Raw genomic sequence first — 26783 nt, 5'->3', positions numbered from 1 at the left:
AACTGTCTGAATAGGGAGAATTGGTACACATTAAATTAGCACACTGTATCATTTCAAGTAGATACTTAGCGATTTATTAAAAGCTTATTGTACTTACTGTAGATGAGGGTGTTTGTGTGTCCATGTGTTGTTGTCTACTTGAACTTGAAGGATTTGCAGGCAAAGGGCCCACAACTAATTCAAAATAATCTGACCACCTGGTTTAGATAGTCCACTTCTCTGCGGCCTGTAACCAACCAAAAAACAAAACATTCGCACTTGATTAAATTAACCACTTATTACAAATGAGTTCAAACGGGTCAGAACACAATCTGCTTCATGTCATGGCTCATCCATGGAAAATTACACCTCACTCAGCACACTAACGGGCAGCTGGATGGTGTGTTTGTCCCATCTAACTACCTGTCACATGCACACCAGACACTGTGCCAGGGACTCAGAGAGTGTGCAGAAGGTCTCGTAGGCAGCGTGCATTGTTTGCGTGGCTGTATCCTCCAATACAAAAGTGATACGGCTTATCTCAGATCAAACCAACTAAGGGCATCTTCTAGATACGGGCTCAGAGTAGTGAAACGTAGGTGCAGACTATAAAGGGTTCAGACTATATGGTCATGAGTAGAAGCAGTTGAGCTAGCTGATGGCATTTCTCATGAACTGTGTTATAATGTGATCATCATTTGGGATTTTAACATTGTTACTTGTGAAGTATTTCTTGTACCACTTCAGTGACAACAAACACATGCTTTGTTACAAAGATTTTACTAAATCTTTTGTTTATCTTTTGTGATGCATGGGAAAGCCTGTAGCCTACAAGCATCATATTTATGAGTGTGATACTAAGACGTTTCTGAAGGTAATAACATTCAGACATTGAGAATTGTACTAACAGCAGCTTATGCAGTAGGTAACATAAACAGACCCTGAACAACTGACCTCTAAAACATAATGAAATATGTGATATTAAATACTGAAGTTGACTGACTAACTTAATGAACCTGGTCTCTTTGCAAAAAAATCATTACATCATTAGTGGTGTACCTTATGCATTATTGTGCATACATTATGCATTATCATTAATATGTATGTATTCAGCTCATGAGAATGAAACAGTGGGAAGTTTTTAAACAGATGTCATGTTGTATTTGTTAGCTTGAGGCCAGGACTCGTTGAGGTCCAGGTCTTTTGCTAATAGCTTAGCTTGTCAGCATCGTGTCCCGCTAAACTCCTCAACCCCAATAGTCCATGAATGCACACCAAACCATTCTGTCCCTCACTAGTTATTTGGTCCCAACTGTACTCGCATGCATTCCCCATCTGTAGAGCTTAACTCACTGCAGTGGAGGTGACCTCGATTTCTGGTCGTTTAATTATCCACTTACCAAACCGTAAACAAGTGGGGCTTTCATGTGCCCAACACTGGAGGTGTATGAGGTCAGTTACCGCCTGTTTCACAGCAATTTGAGACCAGCTTGATTTTCCGAGAGAAAGAAAGAAAGAGAGAGTGAGAGAGAGAGAGAAAGTGACAGAGAGAGAGAGAGAGAAATATGATGATGGAACTCTATCTTCTCTCTCGCTCGTTTATGGCTTTAATGGGCATTGTGTTTGAATGTTTTTGAATTATGATGGTTTTCTGAGTAGACTTCTATCCCTAGAAGTCTCATAATTATTCTCTGTCTTGCAATTATTAACTTGCATACAGTAAATGTAATGGAGGCTGAATAATGAATGTTATCATCAAACTACAGCACGTGTTTCTTAGTCACGGGATAGCACACAAAGGAGGACAACTGGAAATGAATACTTGATGTGCTATTAAGTACATTAGCCCTTAGCCGTGTAGTGCTGTGCACACACAGAGTTAACCTGTTGGCACAAATTTGTATAGTTGCCTTGCCCGGCTAATCCCCATATTCATAAAGGTCTCTGACAAACATGTCACATGACCCACGCCGGCCACAGTCGGCCCGTCTCCCGGGAGACAGAGGGTTCAGAGTACAGAGGAAGCCTGGCTCCGGCCAATCGGAATCAAGATGCTCGAAGGCCGTGCTGTACTCTCCCTTCTCCATGTCGTTTAGGTTATCAAATTATAATATGTTATTCAGCATGTTTGCCCTGAACTGAATGAACAGCATCCAGTGTCTGCCCCGCCCCCCACCCTTCTACTTCCCCCTCCCCCATTCCAATCCTTTTTCTCTTTCTTCACCTCTCTATTCTGTTCACTCCCCTGCTTGCCTCCCTGTCTGCTCCCCCCCCCCTCCCTTCTTTGAGCGTCGAGTGAATAGGGAAGGCCCTGCGGAGTGTGTGAGGAGACACACGTATACACCCCCCACCCCCTCCACACACACACACACACACACACACACACACACACACACACACACGCACACATATCCTTCTCGTCGCCTCCAATAGAAAGAACACTACACACTCTGCCAGCTACTTTTGGAGTTCAGAGTTCCATTTTAGTTGCCTTGAAGGTCATAGGGAGGATAAGGAGCCAGAAATATCACTGCTAAAGTTACTCCTTTCCCTGAAGCCATGAGAAGTTTCAACTGTAGCAAACTCGATAGCGTTTCAAGTTTACAAACTCCGTGGGAAATGTATTGTTATGGCTCAGGGGCAAGCCTGTGATGATGTCATTCAGCGGAGATCTTTTGTCATTAGAATGAAACATTCTTTGGCTCACGCTTAACAAAGTTAAAATGAACGCTGGGGGAGCAGGATATTATCAAAGCAATGGTCAGAGTATCTAATCTGATTAAAAGATCTGAATGTCAGTTGTTGCTCTTTATGATGTCTGAAGTTGGTTTATTGATCTTAAAATAGCACAATAATGATAACACATTAGGATAGGTAGTACTGCTTTGCCTGTTCACCTAATGGACCCACATCGGTGGCTATCCGGTTACAGATCGAAGTCTTATCATTGGCTGGGTCGGTTTGCCGGTGAAAGTGATATCAGACGAACAAGCGAAGCACTGTTGTTGTCCTCTGGAAGGCCATGGCGAAACAAGGCCAGACTGAATGAGCGGTGGCAGTCAGCTAACTAAATAAAGGCAGTGGATGAGTAAACTGACTGTTGTCTTGTAGATGCTTGTCGAGTGGATGAATAAATGAAATAAGGAAAGAAAGATTTGCTAACCTGTCACAACATGCTCTTTTCAATAGACCCTTCTAGTAGATAATGAGGTTATGTACAGTGGTTAAGCCATGTTCTTTTACATAACTCAGGATTTACTGCGCAGCATACAGATTGACACATGAACTGCCATTTCACATATAATCCCTCAGCACCAATCTGGCTGTGCTGCTGTTACCGATACTGATCCCCCCCCCTCCTGCAAAGGTTTGGCCTCAAAATACGTGCAGCACAGAACGTATCTTGTTTTGAGATTAAATGATGTTGTGAAAAGTTCTCAATTGCATACTCTCTCTCTCTGTCTCTCCCTCTCAGGAGTCAGATGAGAGCAGCTTTCCAGACCCATGTGCTTCACCACTGTTGATCGAGTATCACCAGCTCTTCCTCCAGCGTCTGCCAGACAGCCTTAGTCCAGCCTCATCCACCCCTGTCCCCCAACCAGAACCCTGAACCGCCTGCCCCCTGCCAACCTGTCCCAGCCCACGGGGACATCCCGTCTTCAGCAGCCCGTCCCCACTCGCCCCCCTCGGCCCTCACTGGAGCACCGGGGGCCTCGGTCCGTCCATGGGGAGCAGACGGAAGGACGCGGGGCCCCTAGCCGGAGGCCCCAACCCCACCCGCAGGCCCCAGGGACCAGCGCTGAGACCAAAGCTGGATGTCAGGCCAAGGATGTATCCACACTGACAGGTGAGTCACACAGGGTTGGCATTTCTGAGGGTGATTTTTGTGGAGTGAGAGGCCCATTAGGAAGCACTGTGGAGAGACATTTCTCACGTAGTCGGAGTTACCATAGTAATAATTTCTTGGTGGTTCTGTCAATTTCTCAGAGTTTTTCTGATTGATGTTCAGATTGAGCTGGTAAAATAGAAATATTTCCATTCCTATTTAAGTTCTTAGTGGTTCAGAAAAGAGATGTAGGTATACGTATAGGTACAATCTTGCAGCTGTAGCTATAGATACACATATTCCTGACATAATGGTGTTTTCAGACATTTTCTCATTATCAATGTGTGAATTGTTCTGTGGCAAGACCAAGGGGTATGTAGAACACACACAGAGAACATCAAAGCGTTCCGTGTTGTTATGAAACACTGCCAGTGTCGTTAAGGGTGTGTATGCCGACCCGCCCATAAGAGGGGGAAAAGGGGAAGGCTCTCTGGGGCCCTGCAGCTGGGGGTTGGGTGGGTCAGGGGGAGGGCATGACAATTTTATTTATGAGCAATAATGTTTTAATCGTTTAATTCTATTGGAATGGTGATTGAGATTGGTCTAATTTTTTTAATAGTATTATAACTAAATTAAAACTGTGTATTTTCAGAGAAAGTATTTTGTTGAATTTTGCCATTTTGTTATCAAACTTACTGAAATGAAGGGACTCTCATACAAAGAAAATGTATTTGATAGTCCCAGTGTGTGTGTTCGCGTGTGCTTGTGCGTGTGTGCATGTGTGCGTGCCTATTCAGCCCCCTTTCACCGGGGCCCTTCACACGTCTCTCTCAGTTTACACCTATGTGTTGATGTAGGAGAGATAGAGACAGCACCCACATGCCTTGACATTAGTAAAGCGCAGTTGTGGAGGGCCCATTCACTGGACCTTTCCAGGGTCCATTTCTGGCCGAGTGTATGTATAGCCAACGCACTTCACTCAGGTTCCCAAACAGATGAAGGGCCGTAAACAGGTCTGCCTGAGCACTCACGGATGTGCTTTTAGGAGGAGGAGGCGGATCAATAACAATCAAATCAGGGTTCTGTGGAGTCGAACCAGAAAACAACTTCATCAGTTAACAGGGCTGAAACCCCCTATGCTGCAAAGCTCTGTCCACCTCAGCTAAAATATGTAGCACTTTATTCTGAGAAACCCCCCCTCTGCAGCTCTAAAGGTAGAGTCCACAATTATTATCCCATACACATTTTCTTTGTCAAAATTCAACCAATTGCTCCTCCAGCTGTCTGTTCTGCGTGTGTGTGTGTTTGTGTGTGTCTGTGTGTGAGAGTGTTTGTGCGCCTGCATGTGTGCGTGTGTTTTCTGCAAATGGGAAACAAACAAAGTAACTCGGACTGAGCTACACACTCTGCCAGCCTATATCAACACGTTACTTAGGGAACACAGAACAGAGAGGTGTAATTTGATTTGGCCGTTGAGCTCAAATATCAACAGCCTTTCGCCAGAATCACCTTTAAATCATGAGGCAGTGTTCCTTTAATTCACGAGACATTTAGTCAATCATATATACTCTGAGGTAATGTTTTACACCACTTTGCTATTCTTTTACAGATCTCTTTCCACACACACATACACACATACACACACACACACGTACTGTACACACGTGTGCGCCCATGAGGCAGGGGTTGATTCAGACAGAAAAGGAGAGCCGTTGGGGTTTATTTGCATTCAGGATTTGTTTGTGATTTGGCTTTGTTGTCCGTCGGTTGGTACACATTAAACACCTGGACACTGTTGGCAAACTAGTGAACAACACAAGGACAAATATTTAGCTTCTCTTTACTCATAATACGTAAAAAGAAATATCATGTGACATTCAAATGTTGAAATCTATGAGATATAGTATAAAGTTTACTGATTTCTTGAGAAGATATGTATAACACTACAAACAAATGTCAGGCCTATTTAACCTATATTCATGTCAAAAGTGATCTGTTTTCCAATTACAACTGAACAGAATTGCTTAATGTGGTTTCATAAATCAGTGTCCAGTTGCTTTAGCTTCAGTTAGCTTTGGATATTGCCTTTTGCCATCAGGTGTCATTTGCCTCATCTTATACTCCAGCATCAGTCAGTGTGAATGGCTTATATAAACTCTTAGTTATAGCGCTTGAGGATAACAGGATAGGATAACAGTGAATATGCTAATCAGACCGGCCTCACGTAGCCATACATATTATGTAAGTTGGACACAATGTCAGGAACACAAGCAGTGTGAGTTGAGCTTAATTGGTTACGCTCAGTTAGCCCCACACAATGCAGTATATATGGTGAGGGAGTTTGTCTGGCACAAGGCATCGGTCTGGCCTGCGTTTTAGCCTAATGTGAACTGAATGCTGCAGGTGATGGGGTTGCCAGGTCAACCACCAGCCCCATTGTAGTGTCTTGGTCATTTAGGTATGCATTAATTGAGCTCGATGTACCACCAAAACGCCGTAAACCCTGCTTGTAAAACTGCATTTTTGTGTCCCAATCAAAACTGTGATTATTGCTGTTTAGAAACTCATAGGATTGATTGTCCTTGGTAATAAAGCGTGCTGTTTAAGACAGTGGAAGAAGCCAGGTGCAATTCCACCAGCTACCTGCAGGGGGAATCAGAGCTCTTCCATGAGTAGTCTGGTGGAGGAGACGAGACGCTTATTAGGAAAGTGCATGCCTGTTGTGCTTTCCAGCAATGAATGGCCACTGAGTGCTGATTCAGGCCTTTAATCTGGAGGCACTGTAATGAATTGCGCATTCATACATAAACTGGACGGGTCTTATTACGTAAAGATGTTCATTCAGTTTGGAATTAACAGTGTTTATGCCTTTCTTCTCCCCTTTTTTCCTCTCCTCTTCTCATGGGCCTAATGACCTTTCCACATGAACACATACATTCATATTCTCATGCTATATTCAAACAACCGAATGAAATCCTATGCTCCAATTATGCACAAACACATCATTCTGTCTCTCTTTCTCTGTCACACACACACACACACACACACACACACACACACACACACACACACACACACACACACACACACACACACACACACACATACAAACGGTCACACATACGCACACACTCACTCATTCACTCACACACACATACATACATATACAGAAATCTACAACTTGAACGTGCCAGAGGTTGAACTAGTGAGTCTGCTGAAGGAGGATCTGCCTAAATACACGCTGCGGGCGGACTGTGTGTTTGGGTACGACCACGACGACTGGCTGCACACCCCTATCCTGCCTCCAGATGCCGTCCTAGGACTCTCGCCCGAGCTCATCGAAGAGACCCTCAAGTACTTCTGTGAGTATTCTTATGTCCTTATTTTTAGTATTCCATTATTCACTCCAGCACTGCCTGAGGGTAACCATACTGAATCAGCACACACCGTCTTGCTTGTTGTTGCACAGCAGAAATTATTATGTGACATGTTTAAAAAAAAAAAAAAAAGAGTTTACTATGTGTATCTCTGGGTGGAGACTGTAAGTGCTATGCTATTGTAGCCGGCTGAGTTTGGCATGTGTAGCACATTCAGCACCTCAGCAATGCCTTGTGGTGAGACACAGAACTGAGTTTTCATACTCTCCATATCACAACTAGAGACAGATGGTAAGCTGCTTAATTTAGCCAGCTCACTCCAGCGTACTTCCCTCTTACGTAACACCTTGCCAGCGCATGCAATCCCATCGGGTTTTAACGATTTATGTATTTTCACAAGGTCAGTGTACCCATTAGGTAATCAATACAAAGCTTGGTGTGTTGTCCCCCAGTGGTGTGCAGCGTACGTCTCATCATGTGTGTGCCCTGACTGGTGCAATGTCATTCTCATTCGCCAGGGGCTGTCCATCCAGATGGTGTTTAGATCAGGCCTCATGACCTCCTGCTCTGTCACCTTTGAGGTTTAACATGCAGTATAAGTAGGTGAGGACCACAGGAGTGGTACAGGAGGTAGAGAAGTCGGTAGTAATCAGAAAGTTGCTAGTTGGATTCCCTGTCGAAGTGTCCTTGAGCAAGACACTGAACCCTCAATTGATCCTGATGCAGTGTGCCATCGGTGTGTAGATGTAAAATGTATATTCATCCTTGTAAGTCGCTTTGGATAAAAGCGTCTGCTAAATGACTAAATAGTGGCTCAGTACTCACTGAATATACTGATGAGCCAGAACATTATGATCAAACATGTAATAATGTGCTGTTGATCCTCAGTGTGCCGTGACGCACCAAGGCATTGACTCTTTAAGATCTCTGAAGGTGCCCTATGGTATCTGGCACCAAGACATTCCCACCATATCCTTGAAAGTCAACCACGACCGGACTTGTTTCGCCTCTGCCCGCAGATGCTAACTGTTAAATGCTAATTGTTAACTCTTGTTCCTAGCTGTCCACATTCTGTAAAAGGGAAATGGGGTTCCCTGGACCAAGGGAACTTCTTGCATTACTCCGAGGTCCATTTCTGATGCTTGCATGGCCACTATGAATAAGGGTTGGCATGGGCACTCAGACCTGTCTTTTTTAGGTCTTTAAACCTGCACATCTTTCCTGCATCCAGCATCTGAACTATGTGGTTGCTTAATATCGTTTAATATATTCGAGACCTCCACAAATGCCTTTGTTTCAGGCTAATCAACAAAAACAAAATCTGTGAGACGTCGTAATGTTTTGGCCCACTAGTGTACATGTTCCCCTCTCGGCTTTGAAGACAGCATAATTGAAATGTGCATTGCAGTGAAGACAGTAGCTCCTGATTTCGTGTTATGAAACATACAGCCTATTGTACAGAAGAGTGCATTCTGCCTTGTGTCTGAATCATGTTTGGAAGAGTAATATTTAATATAAAGCTAGAATATTGTAGGTGTATAAACAAAACTTTGGGAGCACTGACAGTGTCTGGGGTCCTGTTGAGCCTGTGGCTGTTTCAAACGTATTATTATCTATTATCAAGTTCATGGAATCCTCAAAGCTCTTTGCAGTCACCTCTTGAGGTGTCAGCTTGCAAAAATCAATAATAAACCAAATATTTTACTCTGATGGAGAAGTAACTCAATGACTCAGCTCCTTAATAGTCAGCCTATCATCACACTGCAGTCCGTAGCACTCCTAATCCTCCCCCTTGAATGCATTTTCACTATTGATCCTCCTTAAGGAAGTCGTCGTCTGCCAGCCCGGGAGACGAACCACTGAGGTGATTTAATAAGTGCTCCCTAATCCCAGATCGCTTCCTCTTCCTAGCAGGTTACACAGATGCCAAATGCCACCAATCTGCTTAGCGTCGGCAAGGCCTGCTTAAGTATATTTAGCCCCTTCTGGACCTCCAGGGCAGCGCGCTGCTAGTCTTGACCCCCTGCCTGGCCCCTCTTTAGGCCTACACTGACGTCATTGCTGTGGTCACAAAGTCTGGCAACTGTGGGGCGATTGTCTGTCCTCTTGTCTTTAGGCAGTGCAATGATAGACCTTCTGAGGATATGTTATGACACCAGGTGCGGCTAGACGCGTTAGCGTAGTCGTGGCGGTGTGACAGATAAGTGACTTGTGGTTGTGTCCTGTAGGTTTCTCCACCCCCTGGGTAAACATTGAGTGCCTTAAAGGGATTGGTTGGGGATTTGGGGGGTTGTGTGTGTGTGGAACAGGGAATGCAGTGGAGCAGTTGAAAGGATGAAAGTTGATTGCCCTGGGTAGTAGAATATTATTTGAGGGACCACAGACTGACATGTCATAATGTCTCTAGACTGAGGCCTCAGGTATAGGAGAACTAGTCTGATACCGCCCTGATTTGTTCAAAACCATCCAGTGTTATCTGAAGGAAAGAAAACAACAATTGATGATTTTTTTTAAAACAGGATATTTTTCAACCAGAGATTGTATTTTTTTAGTTTACGGATGCTTCATTAATAAAATGAAGACTGCTGGTTATAGACAATGCCCAGTATGCTTAATTCTACAGTAGTGATTGTGAAATGCTTGATTTAACAGACTGCTGCAAATAGTCTAATAATGTTTTACTGGCAATTAAGCCTACCCAGTTTTATACAAAAAATGTCCAAGCATTAAAACAAGTACATTTTCGAGCTGTGGCCATATAACTTCAGTTTTCTCCGTTGTAGTGCAAACAAGTTTACTGGGTAACAAACAAAGAATGTAATGATGAATTACCTCACTGGTCTTTGGTTCTGTTTTAACTTTGAGAACCATCAGTCAAGTGAAGTGGAAATGGTATCTTTGTACTATCAAGATGTAAGGCAAGAAACAGGAAGCTGATGGCCTGGTCTGGATGAGTCTGGACTGACTTCTGTCACATACACTTGCTGTAGATAAACCAATTGTAAGGGAAGCAAAGCCGCTGAAATAATTGGGATTTTGAGTGTTTGTGTGTGACAAACAACCATGGCTGCCAAAGGCATCAGCCTGGGGGCTGTTCTCTGTATTGCCAGAGATGTTCTCACGTGTACAGATTGCAGATCTTCTTACTCCGGATGTTCTACACCTGTAGCCGAAACCTAGCTGTCTCTTTGGCACGGCCCTCTCTTTTGCACCTTTTCTTTTTTCCTCCCTCCCTTTCTGTTCTTTCATCCAACGGCTAGAAGCTCAGGAAAGAGGACAAGGCGGGTAGACAGCGGGCACACTAAAATTTAGGCCACCATGTCTGATTTCAGACAGACACAACCCTTTTCAAAGCACTGTTCCAAGATCAGAATGTCCTTAACTACTGCCATGTCTCAAACCCTCTCTAGACCCCAGGACTAAACAGATCCAGGATCAGTCTTTGGAGCCCACGTCTGGGTGGGAATCGGTTTGTGTGCAGTACCTGACCTTAAATCGACCGTCTTAGTCTGAAAAATTGATAGCAGTGGGGTTAAATATTTTATAGGAAGGACACTGCAGCGCTTCGGCTAGTTTGCAACAGTGTGCCAGATTGCAGAGCCAAGCATCAGCCCAGAACAGAGGGGAGTTTTATGGGGTACATCTTAATGTATCTTAATACATTACATATATAAAATAATATAATCTTCACATAGCTGTGATATCTTAGTACATGTCATACATCTGCACATACAATGCAAGGATTCAGACAGAACTGGCTATGTTCTGTGATTTCTACACTGACTAACAATGTCCTAAATTGTACTGTTTTGATGCTTTATAAACGTATTTGCAGTTTTGAACTTGGCCTGTTGTAGTGGCTGTAAGGAGCTAGAGATAGTTGTGCTGCTGGACACCCTCCTAAGGTACTCATGTATCAGTGTGATGGGAGTTGCCTGGTTCTGGTGACTTATTTGCATGGCTGAGATTTGAGCCGTGTGGCACAATAGCACAGCACACATTGAATATTAGACTTGGCACAGGGACAACAGTCCTCACCCCAAAGCCTAACAATAAGATAAGTATATCACTCGATAACATTTCCATCAGGCCTGTGTTTTTCTACCTTTGACCCAGATAACTGTGGTTGTTTGGGCTCTGACCTTCCTTCCTTTCTGGTGGTTCAGAGGTCTCTTAAGAGACATGTTGTCGTATGTTGAGAGACCTGAGACAATTTTTCAAAGCTGTCCTGGTTTAGAATTGTTTCCTGCACAGTGAAGACAATGGCAAAACAATGGAATTCCCTCACACCTCTCACCCTACACATAGGTGTATGGCACACATGTTACAATACCTAATCATACATACATTTTCATATACATATGATATATTGCAGTATTATATTTTATTCTATGAGGAAATTCTTCTGGTGAACAAATATATATTTATGTATATATGTATGTATACACACACACAAAAAAAATGCACTCACACACACACACAGTCTCAATACCTCAGCATGTGTTGTGTGTATGTGTGTGAGGGGGGGGGGCAGGCAGTCTGAGTCTCTGCTGCAGCATTACGTCTACAGTTCCAACACGACACTCTCAGAACGTACCATCTGCCACAGCATCACAGGGGGGGATCTTAGGACATTAATACCCTCTCCATCCTGCCTGCAGCAATGCTTCACTCTCTACTGGGAAATTAAATGGAACAACTTGGACGCAGTATTACCGACTCAGATTTTCTCAGTTATTGATTTTGCTGAGGGTTGAGGTATTTCTTTTTTGTCCCAAACCCCCCCGCTTCTCTGGCCACTGTTGTGCGCTCCTGCCACTCCATCTGCCCAGGTGAATAAGAACCGAAGAGCTGCATGCCGTCAGTGCAGAGAAACCCCTCCCACTCTTATCGGATTTGTCACCTACCTCTGAGCAAGGCTGGCCAACATAACACAGCATTGGACACAAACACACACACACCCACTCCCCCACACACAAGGTGCCCGCGCGCGTTCCAACTCTCACGCGCATCTGCAAGGGGAGGTGCAGGAGCACACTGCCAAGGCAGGCAGGCATCAGACAATAGCAGCACAGCCTCAGGAGTGGACGCTCTCATCTGGGTACCATTGGGACTAAACTTGGACTAAACGGAACTACGCAGATAAAGGATATCCCATCTGTGTGTGCCGGTGCAAGACTGAGGGATTGCTTGGAAGAGAAGAGGAGGGAGAGGATTGTGGTCCAGTAGCGGTCACCATGGAAGTGTGGAGCTCGTCGTCATTGGAGGAGGAGAGTGAGAAGGAGAGCTGCAGCAGCGGCAGCCAGGACGAGGAAGAGGAGGAGGGCGAGGAGGAAATGCTGCCGGGGCCGGAGGCAGAAGCTATGTGCAGGGAAATGATGCAAGGTAACATGGATGGAGGGAGACGGGGAGGAGGAGGAGGGAAGGAAAGAGATATTAGTGTACAGGGGGAGAGCAACAGACTCAAGAAAAGGAGGGAAAATCAGGTGTATATGGAGATGGACTGTGGAGGAATCAAGCTCATGGAGTGATGAGGAAAGGGAGAGATAGAGAGAGAACCAGCGGGAAGACAACTGGTGAGACATTGATTGACAGACTTGAGAAAGGGAACAAAATGGGAGGAGTAGAGGGAATAAGAGGGAGAAAATTCAGCGTATTGCTATAGTTGTGTGTGTGTGGGTGTGTGTGTGTGTGTGTGTGTGTGTGTGTGTGTGTGTGTGTGTGTGTGTGTTTTTGGTGTGTGTGTGTGTGTGTGTGTGTGTGTGTGTGTGTGTGTCATCTGGCTCTCATCCTCGCCTTTGCACTTGTAAAGTGTGACCCTCCTCATGCAAGCGATGCCTGCCGTTATCAGTTGTGTTTGTGTTATAAAATGACTGCGTCCCTCCGCCTGAAGGTCATCAGACCAGTAGCGGCAGCCAGAACCCTCTGCAGTGGCTGCCACTGTGATTCACTGGGAACCGCAACAGGGGGATTACACACTCTCTGTGTCTCTGTGGATCTGCTTTATAACCTGGTGTAGTTACACAGTAGAAATATTGGTTTGGTTGTCCTCACTTATAACCGAATTAACAATTCATGCGAAGAGACATTTTATGTGAGGCAGATAAGAAGTAAGAAGGGAGTTGTTAGCTAGTTAATCATTGATAGTTACTATACCACTATATAAAGCTACCTTTGGTCAGCTAAAAGTGTATTTAGCTATATCTAAATTGAGTTTCTTTTCATGTTAATTGAACTCAATACAAGTCACCTAACCACAATAAGCAAGCTAGCGTCAGCAGACAAATATGGCTGTGGCTTGAGGTGCAGCTCAAAGTAAGCAGCTTATCAGTGGCCACTAACTCTGCCTGCCAAGTGGCCAGTGTTTGGTCTCCCTCAGGTGCGCCATGTTTGTCCACAACTCTTAATGTGCCTGACAAGGTCAGAGAGGCACAGAGAGACTCAGGCTGCTTTGCTTGCTTGTTATTTAAATTGGCCTCTGCCTCCTTCATGTTTAACACTTACCCGTGGGGAATAATGTGTTTTTTTTAGGAGGAATTGCCTTTAAAGATCAGCAAGTTTTTGTTGTACAGACAAAAAAAATATCACCCCCAGAAACCTTGAATCCTCTACTTTGGCATGGCAGACTACCTAAAAGAGTAAAAAACTGGCCTCTTCATGTTTAAGGGACAATAGAACAACCCGTGCCTGCATGTTAGTTGTATGATGTGTCAAAAATGGCTGGCATTTACTGTGTGTTTAATTTCGTTATGAGGGTTGGACTCTCCTAGATTGTTTCCTTATCATCCCAGCAAAACATTCAAGAAATAATGCTGAATTGAAAATGATCTGACTTAATATAACATAATGTACAGTATGTCAGCCCAGTCTCTTTCTGTTGCCATTGTTGCTGGTTCAGTTGTTTTCGCAGTGCTGTGAACTTTGCATGTCCTAGTGTTACCGTAAACAAATACAGACAATTCTGTGTTGTGTTGCCCTTTTACTTAAGTCCAGATACGCAACAGAACAGCACCTTGGGGCACTTAAAGTAATTGTAGATCATTTCAAGGAGAGTTCTACAGATGGTTTCAGTGTGCAGGCAGAATTCAGCAGCGTACGTCTGGATTCTCATTCTGTCAACTTCTTTGCTCTGTCTGCTTACTGTGGTGTTCCACATATCATATACATTAGACTGATGAATGCCTATTTGGCAGATTATTTGTATGAACTAGGATAAGGGAAAGTACAGAAGAGGGTATAGAATGTTGCTAAAGCAAGTGACCCAGTTTACTAGGTGAGCCAAAGCATCAGTGGTTTATTTATTTCTCAAACTTTCTTGGCCTGAAAACCTCAACTGTCATCCAAGTCTCATCCCCCAACCTGTTTGCAACTTTGAAAATCAGCAGCCAGCCAGCAGTGATGACATTGGTGAGATTTGCCACTTAGTAAATGAAAACATAAAAAAAGCTTATAACTGGAGTAGGAAAGAGAGAGACAAAGAGAGGAGAGAGTGAAACAGAGAAACAGAGCGACCATCTCCAAGAGGTTGGGCCTGGATAATTTCCAGATCACCAGGACGAGCGATTAGAGCGTGTCACAGAGGGTCATGTTGGTGGAGAGCATGAATTGGGCCGCGTCAGAGGAGGTAGCCAGAGGAGGCTTTAGAGGTAGAAGATGGCGCCGCATTAAGCCACAGGTGGCCTGCCGTGTGTTTGGTGGAATGAGGTCTGAAAAAGACACTTGGGTTAAGTGAGCTAATGACTTCATTGTTGTTCATGTTTTAAGGCTTTGTGCTAAGCCTTGTGAGAACAAGAAGTACAATGTGTCTTTTCGATGTGTGAGAAAGGGCAGTCATCCCTTCAGTTCCAACATGTGGTATTGATAGGATCTAGTTAATTCACTCTTCCAACGTGTGGTATTGATAGAATTTTCTTAATTCACTCTTCCAACGTGTTGTATTGATGGAATCTACTTCATTCACTGTTTCAAAGTGTGGTATAGATATAATTTACTTCATTCACTGTTCCAACCTATGGAGTTTCTTTTTTTTAATTTTTTTTTTAAGTAATTTTCTAAAGCACCAAAAGTCAGGTTATATGTACATTTTGGCCATACTTTTTTTCCGCCATAAATGTTTTATGCCTGTGCTAATTTCTCTCTTTTTATTTAAAGTGTAGTTATGATATAGTTAGTAAACCTTCACTTCTGGCACTTGTGTTATAACATTTGGTGGAGGATGTCTGACTGCAACAGATGCAAACGGGCATGTCCATTGTTCTCTCAGTCACCTTTTACGTAATGAGCGCAGCTAGAGGGAAGCCATTTTAGAGCCTTTCCTTGGTGTTGGGTGTTGAACTTGAGGGCTGTCTGGAGAAACTCTCCAGGAAGGGATTGTTTATTGTAAGCTCATTTCCTTTTGTTCAGTGGACAAATCACAGGCCATGTTTTCTAATGGCAGAGTCACTGGTAATGAGATGAAGCTAGTTTTTAAACACTCGCACAAACTGGTTCAGTTGGGGAAAGTGTTACTTTTCTCAAAGGTAGCTTTAAAGCTTGGCTATGCAACCTGGTGATGAACTAATCTTGTTACTTGAGACAAGGGGGTGGTTAGTGTTTCACACCAGTCACAGCTTCTTGAGCTCGTGTTGACAACTCGGTATACCTGGAGTCTAAGGTGAATTCTGCAGGATTTCATGATAATCGCCCGTCCTGTATAATGGCGTCATGTGTGGGTCACCATGAAGGACGCTTTACCTAAGACATGAAAGAGTGGGAATTGGAGACATCCTACTGGGATGGACTAAACTACATAACAATTTAAATTTGTATTATTATTTTTTTTCTAGATTATGTATTATTTATTTATACACATTACAATAATTTGTGTGTATTTATATCATACTTTTAAATACATGGCACAAATGTCCAAACAGTAACCTTGTGGTCTATGTGAAACATGTGAAAGTGCTGGTGTGGGGAAAATTATATTTATACTATAAAATCGTTCCATCAACACTAAAATCCACTTTCTACCATTCCCACAGACTTGTTTCCCGACCCACGTGATGATTCTGAGGTTGTGTTTATCAGAAAATCTGACCAAAGTGAACAAGATAAACAGAAGTTCTCATTTAATCCATATATATATAGGCTATATGCATACCCAATCTATTTCTTCAAAACGTCACTCACAATTTCATGTTATTGACATGACGTTGGAACAGACAGTGTAGTATTGTTTTAGGATAAATGTGACAAATGGGTATTCTATGTGGAACTGTTTTTGAATTGTTTATAAACAAATGTCTGGATTCTTTTTGGTAAGCTAAGGCGTCACCTTTTTGAGCCATGAGAAACACTTAAGCATTGGCACGAGTTCAACACCAGCTGTCCACTTCCCTCTGGGGGACAGAACTATGTTTCCTCATCATTTTTTAGGCCTCTCTCTCTCTCTCTCTTTCTCTCTCTCTCTCTCTCTCTCTCCCCTTTTCTCTGTCTCTCTCTGTCCCGCATTGCAGTTAAAATCACCTCTGAAGAAGGGTACAGGCCGTCTGGCACAGATTCCGGACCTGTTCTGTGTAATATACAGCACCGAACAGCAGAGCATTTTGTTCCATTTAATCACCAGTTTGTCGACTAATGGATATTAGTGCAGCTTGCGGTGGAAGGAAAACACACACGTGCACAGAAGCTTTCAGACTAAATGCACACGCCCTGCACACTTCTGTAGTCCACACAAAGCTCTGCACTCTTTATTGTTTTTAGTGTTGTGATGTTTGTGTATGTGTGTATGTTTGCACATATGTCGTGGGAGTTCAAAATAGGACACACACATACCTACAAAGCAGCAGACATGGGGTCAGAGCCAGGTCAGATAGACACGTGAGCAGTTTGAGATCTACACCTGGTTGATGTGGGAATGGACAGGTGGACAAGTTGAGACCTATGTCTAGAGGATGTAGGAGTAGATTGACGGAAAAGTTGAGACCTATGTCTGGATGATGTAGTAAAAGACCAATGGACAGGTTGAGACCTATGTCTTTTATGCCATGGGTGAACACAGTAACAGACACTAGTAAACAGAGTCAAGTAAACAAGTGCTTAATTGGCACATGTCTATAACTGGCATTAATCCCATCAATCCACACTCTTAGTAGCCTGGTGCCTCTTTTAACCATAGGTAGAGAGAGAGAGAGAGATAGAGCGCAATAGACATAGACATAGTGTGAGAGAGAGGGAGACTCAAAGGAATTATCCTCTTAATCTGGATCATGCAAGGAGAGAGACGCAGTTCTTGGAGCAGTTGTATGTGGTTGTATAAGGGGATATGGGATACATTACCACTATGCACAAAACATTTTACAGTACAGGCATATCCTATACCCCAAACACTGGCACGTTCCCTAAACACTGGCATGCTCACTTGAAACTTCACTTGGAAAAAAAAAAAAAGCATTTCTCGAGGAGTTGTGCGGCTGTGAATGTCGACTGTTTTTTGTTTTAATTGATTGACATTCAATGACTCTCTTTCTCTCTCTTTCTCTTTTTCTCTATCCCTTAATTTCTTCCTACAGTGCTTTGCTCAGACAGAGTGGGCCAAGTCACCAAGACATACCATGACATTGCCGCTGTCACCCATCTACTGGAGGAGGTAGGCTATTTTCAATGGACGGGTATTCACGCTCAAGAGCATTTGACATACCCACTATTTGTGGGTGGTGTAAACATTCCTTGGATAATTGGTGCCGCTCTCAATCTATTATGGATTTAGCACCAGTTCATGATTTGGCCTGATTCAGTCCTGATTCACTTTTGGCTTTCTCCCAACAGAAAGAACGGGACCTTGAATTGGCAGCACGGATCGGCCAATCGCTACTCAAGCAAAATCGGGATCTGACTGCACGAAATGAGCTATTGGACGAGCACCTTGAGATCGCCAAAGAAGAGGTAGGTCGCTCGGGGAAAGACTTTGACCCTTTGACAACTCCAAATGTCAGATGTAAACATCATTTACAAACACTTTTCAATTAAACTAGAACACCGACAGAGTCAGAGTTCTGAAACACGTTACAAGCCATCTTTCAGCATCATTAAGGATTGACCCTTTAACAAAGTAAATCACTGTGTGTAATCAACAAAGAATATTGAACAGAAGACGACCCATAGTAGCATTGCGAAACTAGCTCATTACAAGCTGTTATGAACAGAAGACAACACATAGTAGCATTGCAAGACTAGTTTAATACAGGCTGTTATGAACAGAAGACAACCCATAGTAGCATTGCGAGACTAGATAGTTGATTATCAGACATGTATGATGCTGTTCATGTCATATGTGCTCACCTGTGTGTGTCATTGGCCCTGGCAGATAGCGCAGCTGCGCCACGAGCTCTCCATGAGGGACGACCTGCTGCACTTCTATGCCAGCACTGAAGAGCTGGAGGCGGCTTCAGAGGCCCGCTCAACGTGAGTCACACACCTACAAACACACAAAAATGTCATTTTTATATGACAAGCCCTCAGATGGACCCTTAAGTCTTTTTGGCTACAAGGTACCCCAGAGAGGTGAACTCTTTGATGCATTATACCAAAACCAGTTGCCCGGTTACAGAATGAAAACAATTTACAGAGATTAACTTAGAATGCCTTAAAGAGAATATTATAAATAATATTCAGCATTTGCTGACTTAATCATTCATCGACATAGAAGATGCTTGACATGTTTCTACCATTAGTAATGGAGAACGAAAAGATCCCCAGTCCAACATACATCTAAAAAGTAGTTGCTTTCAGCTTAATGATGAGCTTTTATTATGCAAACATATTTTCAAAGCCTATATTTGTCATTAGTTTTGAACTGTTGGAGGACTTAGTGTGAGGTCATTGGGCTAAGTCTTACCTTTGGTGTGTGTGTGTGTGTGTGTGTGTGTGTGTGTGTGTGTTCTGGGTCCTCAGGGTGAAGAGAGATGATTCATCGTCGTCGTCTCTCACTCACCTCATCCAATATGACTTCCTGCAGCAGAAACTCAAGGGTCTGGAGGAGGAGAACTTCAAACTGCGATCTGAGGTGAGTTAACAAAGACACAGACGCAGACGCAGACGCAGACGCACACGCACACACACACAGACACACACACAGACACACACACAGACACACACACAGACACACACACAGACACACACACAGACACACACACAGAGACAGCCTTGCTACATGCTTTAAGTTCTTGTGTCCCAGCTGTCAGCCATACACACACATGTTTAAAGGCACCATGCTAATATCATGAAACTATCCCTGTGTCCCCTGCAGGCCCAGGACCTGACATCTGAGACCACAGACTATGAGGAGAAGGAGCAGCAGCTGATGATGGTGTGCGTAGAGGAGCTGTGTAAGTTTGACCCTGCAAGACTTCATATTCCATTCAGATATATCAGAGCACCCTTGCAAATCAGCAACTTCATTCATACCAAAAGGACATACTTTTGCCTTACTCTCTCTTGTTACTCAATTTAGTTTAATTTAATAAAATGTAACTTATACAGCGCAAAAACAATACAATTGTCTCAAGACGCTTAACTGACTCCCCTCTCAAAGCACAACACAATATTATACTCATAGTATGACACTCACAAGACTCAATGTGATACTCACTATGTTAGGCTTTGTTTAATACTCACCTTTGCATACACAATATAATGCAATAGCCCTTATAGGATTATTATGACTTTGATGTTACTCATCGCAATAATTCTTTCCCGCTCCTGCTTCTTCTCTCTCTTTCCAGCCTCTGTAAATAGGCAGGTGTGTGACCTGTCTGAGGAGCTGGCTCGCAAGGTGGAGGACTCACTCCGACAACAGGAGGAGATCAGTTCACTGCTGGGACAGATAGTCGACCAGCAGCAGCGCTGCAAAACAGTGAGCATGACATGCACAGATATACGTACATACTCTCCTCTCTCTCTCTCTCTCTCTCTCTCTCTCTCTCTCTCTCTCTCTCTCTCTTTCTCTCTCTCGGTCACACAAACACACACACAGACGCAAACACATTCACAAAGGCTTTGCCCATGCACATATTATCATGAGCCCTCCACAGACTCTGTACACACACACACACACACACACACACACACACACACACGCGCAAACCCTTGCTTTACATACACCAAGTCTGTACACACACTGACACACACACATGTGAACTGTTTCAAACACAGGGATGGAGACGTATGAAAGTCTCATGTGTTTCATTCATCCCCCTCCTCTGTCTCTTAGCTCACTAATGAGAACGAAGACCTCAACCAGCACCTGAGTTCCTCCCGTGAATGCCAAAACACGCTCAAGTCAGAGGTAAGATCTGCCCCTGTAGATCTGCCCCTCTACCTAGATATCAGGAGGGATAGGGAGAAATAAGATCTGCCCCTCTACCTTGATATCAGGAGGGATAGGGAGAATATAAATATTGTCATTTATTTGTGGAAAAAAATTGGGACATCTTCACTTAAGCACGACAAAAGCTGATTTTGATCTGTTTAGTCTACAAATGTTGCCTGGCATTTTCATGAGAGAGGTGCCCATTTTTACAACCCTATTACTTTGAAAAAAAAAAAAAAAAAACACAAAAAAAACATGTCAGAACAACATGAAGGACTGTGAAATAAGCAGGTCAGAGCAGGAGTGAGAGACTGATCTCTATCACCCCCTTGTGGCAGCTTCGAAACATGCAAGAAAAGTACACTGAATGTGAGGACATGCTAAGGGAAGCCCGGGAGGACATAAAGAACCTGCGCAATAAGAGCCTCCCCAACAGCACGGTGAAGCGCTACAGTGCCCTGGAGACGGTGATTCCAATGGACTCTCTGGCTGCCGAGATCGAAGGGACCTTTCGGAAAGGAATTGACACTCCTGCACCATCAGAATACAAGTGAGTTGGTGGGGCCATATCACATAGAATTAAATGTCCTACATTTTGTTTGTTGATGTAAGTAGTACCTATGATGTTTGATTATGTTTTTATGTTTATTGTCTGCACCAATATGCCAAAACAAATTCCAGTAACTTGCTTGACAATAAAAACAATTCTAATTCTGATATGATCATGTCTTGCTATGTGTAAGTACTAAATATATGTCTATATGTGAAGACTGTATAATCAGTGAAGGAAAATACATCATGGTGACTCAGAGGATATGAGTGATTGTATCCAGTTGTATGCAAAGAGTGAATAGCCACTCTACTTTTAAGAAATATTGGCTACATTGGTTTGGTCACAAAAATGTAAGTCTATTTTGTCGCTGCTGTCTACAGAGGTTCAGCTTCAGTTTGGTTACAAAACATCAAAATCAAAAAGAAACGTGGTACTTTAATGTAGTCATGCTGTTCTCATAGGAACCACCCGTGGCGCGTGTTTGAGACGGTGAAGGTGGTGAACCAGGCGGTGCGTCTTCGCTCGCAGTGCCACTCCCCGCAGGTGCCCGGCTCCAGCCCTGCGTCCGCACGCTCCAGCCTCACCAGCACGCCCCGCACCAGCTACTACTGCAGCGACGGCGCCAGTCTGCAGTCGGACGAGAGAGCCCCACTCACCCCCCACACAGAGGAGCAGAGGTGAGGGTCAGGGGGCCTTTGGTTTTTATCAGGCCTTTATATTAAATTCAATTGTATTATATTATATCTTTTTATAGACTATTGCAAGTTATCAATCTTTTATATTAAAGGGAGACCAGTGTCCTCTTTTGTAACTAAGGTATACTTAGTAACTTACATATAACTAATACTTAATTACCTTTTTTTTAGTAATTCACTTTTTTAAATAAAAAAGTCCTACATATGTATACTATTTTAAAGACTATTGCATGTTACTAGCCATAGATCTACAACTAACCACAACCTAATAAATCAAATATTATTAAGTAGGTTAACACAAACAAATTGTTACCTGCTCTCTCTCTCTCTCTCTCTCTCTCTCTCTCTCTCTCTCTCTCTCTCTCTCTCTCTCTCTCTCTCTCTCTCTCTCTCTCTCTCTCTCTCTCTCTCTCTCTCTCTTTCTTTCTCTTTCTTTCTTTCTCTTTCTTTCTCTTTCTTCCTTCCTGCCCCAGCTCCACCCCCAGCAAGCGTCTGATTGGCCAGCCGGGCACGCCCGGAGGTCACGACCTGGAGGTGGCCCTGCGCAGCCTGTCGGCACGGCAGGAGAGCCATGCGTCGGAGCGGCCCTTCTTTGAAGTGGAGCGGGAACGGAAGCTGCGGAAGCTGGCCCATCAGGGCGGCGAGGCCGAGGGCGAGGCCGAGGGTGAGGGCGAGGGCGGCGAGTGCAGTGCATCCAGTGGCTTCCTCACGCCCTCCTCCTCCACGGGCACCAACTACTCCGGCAGCTCACGCCACTCCGCTGGCTCGGGCCTGTCCACCTCCTCTCGCTCCTGCCTGCCGGACCGGCTGCAGATCGTGAAGCCTCTGGAGGGTGAGTAGCTGATCAAGCTGTATGACCATTTTATGTATTTTCTTTAGACATGTTTAAAAATGTTCAGTGTTAATGACTTTTAACTTTTATTGACCTAAATAAATCGAAATGGTTTGACATGCAGAAATAAGTATTCTAAATCCTAAGAAGTATTTGTGCCCTTTGCCCTACATTGCCTCTGTTTACACAGCACCAAGTCCCCCTAAACCTGTTTCCTTAGCCCCCTATTCACTCAGTAAGATAATTACAGGTCTGAACCTTCCTCACTGGAAGGCTTAGTAATATTTACCTTTTTATCTTCTCCAACGGATGAAGATCACCTGCACACAGTACTTTTTTTCCCCCTTGAATGCTCAATTTGCCCCCACATCTGTTTTCTTTTTTTGAAGTGTCAGTCATAAGTGCTTGAACTAAAAGAACGGAGCACAGGGTTAGAAGTTCATCTCTAGGGTGGTGCAGACATAACAAAAACATTGTCTAAGACCTGTGCTTACAAATAGGCTTTGTCCTCTCTCCCTATGAGCTAACTGTGAGTGAGAGAGTTAAGTGTTTTTGTTGTTGTGTGGTCTCTGTTTGAAAGAGAGAGTCTTTGGTTACAGCTTACCCTTTCACTTAAGTACACATACTATTTCCTGAACATCAGAATACATATTTATTGACTGTAAATCTCAGAAATGTTAATTCTCATACTACATTTGCTGTGTAGTCAGTCCTCATGCATAGTCAGACACAAATCACCCGTGACCAGTTGTGTGTCCTACACTGATTATTCACCTTTACTTAGAAAACGTATTCTGCTCAGAAATACTACCGTGAAACAAAAGCTGATATGAAGTTGCTGTACTAATCTCGGCACCCCTACCCTCTTAGGTTCTGTCACTTTGCATCACTGGCAGCAGCTGGCCAAGCCCAACCTCGGGGGCATCCTGCACCCACGGCCAGGCGTCCTAACCAAAGACTTCCACCAGCTGGAGGTGGACCTGCAGCACGTGTACAGCCTCAACGACCTGGAGGAGGACGAGGACGACTCTGCTCTGGCCAGGCTCTCCTCCAGCCAACACAGCAATATGGGTAAGGGGGCCTTGTAGTAAATGATGACCCCATGTCTAATGTCTGAAAGGCAAAGCAAGTGCCTAATTGATAAAGAGGGTAACTACTTGTGGGAGTGATTAACTACTCAGAAAGTGAATATGAAAATAATACATGAGCAGACACACACACACACGAACACACACACACACACACACATTTTTACATTGTCACTCATTATCAAAATCATCCCCTCCTACTGTTGCCTTTAGTTGACTCATTTAGTAGACTCATCTTCATTGTCCTAATTACGTTGAGCTCATCCCTAGTGCTCACTGTAGTTACTCATTTAGAGGGCAAGTTTTTGTGGGGCAAAACTGTACTATCAAAATAACCTTCATTTATTTGAGATATTGTATTAATTTTATTTGATATATTAGTATATGTTTTTCCTCATAGACTGGATGTGTTCGGTCTCTGTTGATTACATTTACATTGACATTTACATTAAGTGATTTAGCTGGCGCTTTTATCCAAAGCGAAACCATCAAGAAACGAGAGACCTAGTGTTACAGTAAATACTATTTTACATAAGGAATAAAAAGTGTAAGAACGAGTTAACTACTGATCGGTGGACAGTTCTCCGCTGATAATAGATTCCTTTTAGAACTTTTGATGATTTATTGGCTACAAGCTTTTCACTTTTCAGCACCACTTCAAACTGCAGGTGCTACAGGTTCTTGATACACATTTCGCGTATACATTTTAAAGAAAAGGTTTTGCTTCACAAAAACGCCCTCCATTGTGTGTGCTGGTGGCTGTGTGTAGTAGAGTCAAGTGTTGCATCTCTCCCCCCATGACCACAGTCCCTCCATCCGGCCCCAACTTTCCTCAGACCTCTCCCTCCTACACTATCACCAACTGTCGGATCCTACATCACCCTTCCTTACTCGTCCCCACCCTCACTGCCAGGTAAGACATCTGTGTGTTCATACATATCCATTTCACACCATACAACCAGCTTTTTGGAAAAGTTCATAGGAAAATGGTGGCGCTTTGGAGGTTTTTTATTTGATTTAAAAATCAAGACTTTGAGTGTGCTGTCATTAAACTCAGTGTTACTTGATTTCTTGGTTTACCCAAGTTATTCATGAAAAGTGGAATTCAATCTTAAAAGGTTTTGGTTACTGCAAGGAATACACTGTTTTACAAGTGCGTAATAGATGTAGTGTACAATACAAAAAATTGAAACATTTTTTATCTGATCTGATAAGACTGGGCTGTTGTGTGAGATCCTCATGGTAGAATAACAAAACAACAACAACAACAAAATAATAGGAAAAAGGAAATATTGTTTTCTCTGCATTTGTTGCATTGTGGTAATATCCTCCAGGATCCGTTCAAAGAGTATTGCAAAAGCGTATCTGTTTGATCAGTCGTTTCTTTACCTTTGTTCCCGTTTTGACATCCCTTCCCTTCCCCTCAACCCTTCAGTGGCAGGAAACGCTGGACTAGGCTCTTTCTACAGCTATAACAGGCCCTGTCTCCGCAAAGTAAGAGAAATGGCCCGAGTTCATCACAGACGCCTCTTCCCTTCTCAAAAAAGCATGCTGATACTAACAATATCCCAAATGTTCCACTAGTGTCAGTAACATCCACCTTCCTCACCTGGGAATGACTGGTGTGGACTAACCTGTATTGTAGGTGATTGCAAAGAGGCGGAGGCTAGCTGACCACTACTGATAACTACTAACTGTATGACCAGAAATTGCTTTTTGGTTTCAGCCTGCTTTTGACTGGCGATAACCGCGCTGCGAATGCTCAAGATACTAACAGTAACCCTCTTCTTCCTGCAGGCAATTCATTGGCACCTAAATGGATGATTGGCACCTTAGCACCTAACAGGATCATTGTCACTAACGGTAGCATATTCACCTGTCAGGATCATTCTCACTAACGGTAGCACATTCACCTGTCAGGATGATTGTCACTAACGGTAGCATATTCACCTGACAGGATCATTGTCACTAACGGTAGCACATTCACCTGTCAGGATCATTCTCACTAACGGTAGCACATTCACCTGTCAGGATGATTGTCACTAACGGTAGCATATTCACCTTACAGGATCATTCTCACTAACGGTAGCACATTCACCTGACAGGATCATTGTCACTAGCTGTAGCTGTAGCACATTGACCTAAAAAATGTCTGTTCATGACTCAGCAGCACTGATTGGCATTTGACTGATGCCTGGGTTCCAATTGTTTTTTACGGGCTAAATCCAAATAGTCCAGCATGATCATCTATTTATATTACATTTATGAAGACCTGATGGATTCGTCAAAGCCAAATACATGTACAAGTGTGGAAGATAATAGTCTACCTTTACCCTTAAGTATTGACATATATCTCAAAAGAAAACGTTGAACCCATAGCAAACTTTTTAGTTGAAGCTCTCATGAGGCAGAAGCCATTATCTGGTCTTGAAATGGTGTTTGTTTGATTGCTTGAATGTGTTTTTCTTTTGCATGTCAGATTTACACATTATCTTCTCTAACCCGATTGGCTGAATATGTCTCCATTGCTTTTCTAATTAGTCCTTTGCTTTCCCCTTCCTGTGTCCGCAGCCTTTCAACTCACAGCCTGTCCGCTTGTGGGAGCTGTCAGCATGTGACACACCCTCCTCCGCCCTGCTCCCACATCCATCCCGCACTCGCCAGCTCTCCCCTCCACCTCAGCAGCAGGACCCCTCCTCTGGGTCTGGTCAGCCTCCTCCAGAAACAAGGGATTTCGGCGAGGACGCACCTGCAAACCGGCCCCGGCGCGTTGCCAGCCCCCTCCGTTCCTCTCACCGGGAAAGTAGTGTGGAACTCGGCCAGTGGGGCAGACGGGGAAGCGTGCGTAGGGGACTCTGGAAACAGGAATGAGTTTAGCTTCAACCTGGTGGAGAAGCTCCTGAGTCTGGGTCTCCACAGGGTGGCGGCGAGAGGGTTGACGGACTGGAGTGCGTGGAAGAGCGACTGGCCCTGGGTGGACTGAGTGAAAGCTTTTGTCCCCTGACTTTTTTAAAAGTTCAACCAAAAGGCCCAGGGTCATCCAACGAGCCTTCCGTGGGGAATATTCACAGAGCCATAATGA

The 26783-nt window shown here is 43.8% G+C and overlaps 1 protein-coding gene across 1 annotated transcript in view; it reads left to right on the top strand.

Moving 5' to 3' along the window:
• The window catches only part of hap1 (huntingtin associated protein 1), a gene marked incomplete at its 5' end in the record, with an annotated part of 41441 nt that extends 15029 nt beyond the window's left edge, over nt 1–26412 (top strand). The window contains 16 exons of the mRNA XM_080843594.1: nt 3550–3826; nt 6976–7167; nt 17736–17812; nt 17992–18108; nt 18530–18627; nt 19117–19228; nt 19472–19550; nt 19947–20077; nt 20435–20509; nt 20872–21083; nt 21548–21763; nt 22255–22613; nt 23484–23684; nt 24509–24614; nt 25137–25195; nt 26273–26412. Coding sequence (XP_080699720.1) covers nt 3550–3826; nt 6976–7167; nt 17736–17812; nt 17992–18108; nt 18530–18627; nt 19117–19228; nt 19472–19550; nt 19947–20077; nt 20435–20509; nt 20872–21083; nt 21548–21763; nt 22255–22613; nt 23484–23684; nt 24509–24614; nt 25137–25176 — 2292 coding nt within the window. The 3' untranslated portion in view covers nt 25177–25195; nt 26273–26412. The remainder of the gene's footprint in view (nt 1–3549; nt 3827–6975; nt 7168–17735; nt 17813–17991; nt 18109–18529; nt 18628–19116; nt 19229–19471; nt 19551–19946; nt 20078–20434; nt 20510–20871; nt 21084–21547; nt 21764–22254; nt 22614–23483; nt 23685–24508; nt 24615–25136; nt 25196–26272) is intronic.
• Nucleotides 26413–26783: the final 371 nt, after the last annotated feature.

This window comes from Sprattus sprattus (assembly GCF_963457725.1).
Source record: "Sprattus sprattus genome assembly, chromosome: 1".
Classification (NCBI taxonomy): domain Eukaryota; kingdom Metazoa; phylum Chordata; class Actinopteri; order Clupeiformes; family Clupeidae; genus Sprattus; species Sprattus sprattus.
This window is presented reverse-complemented; position numbering and strand designations above follow the sequence as displayed.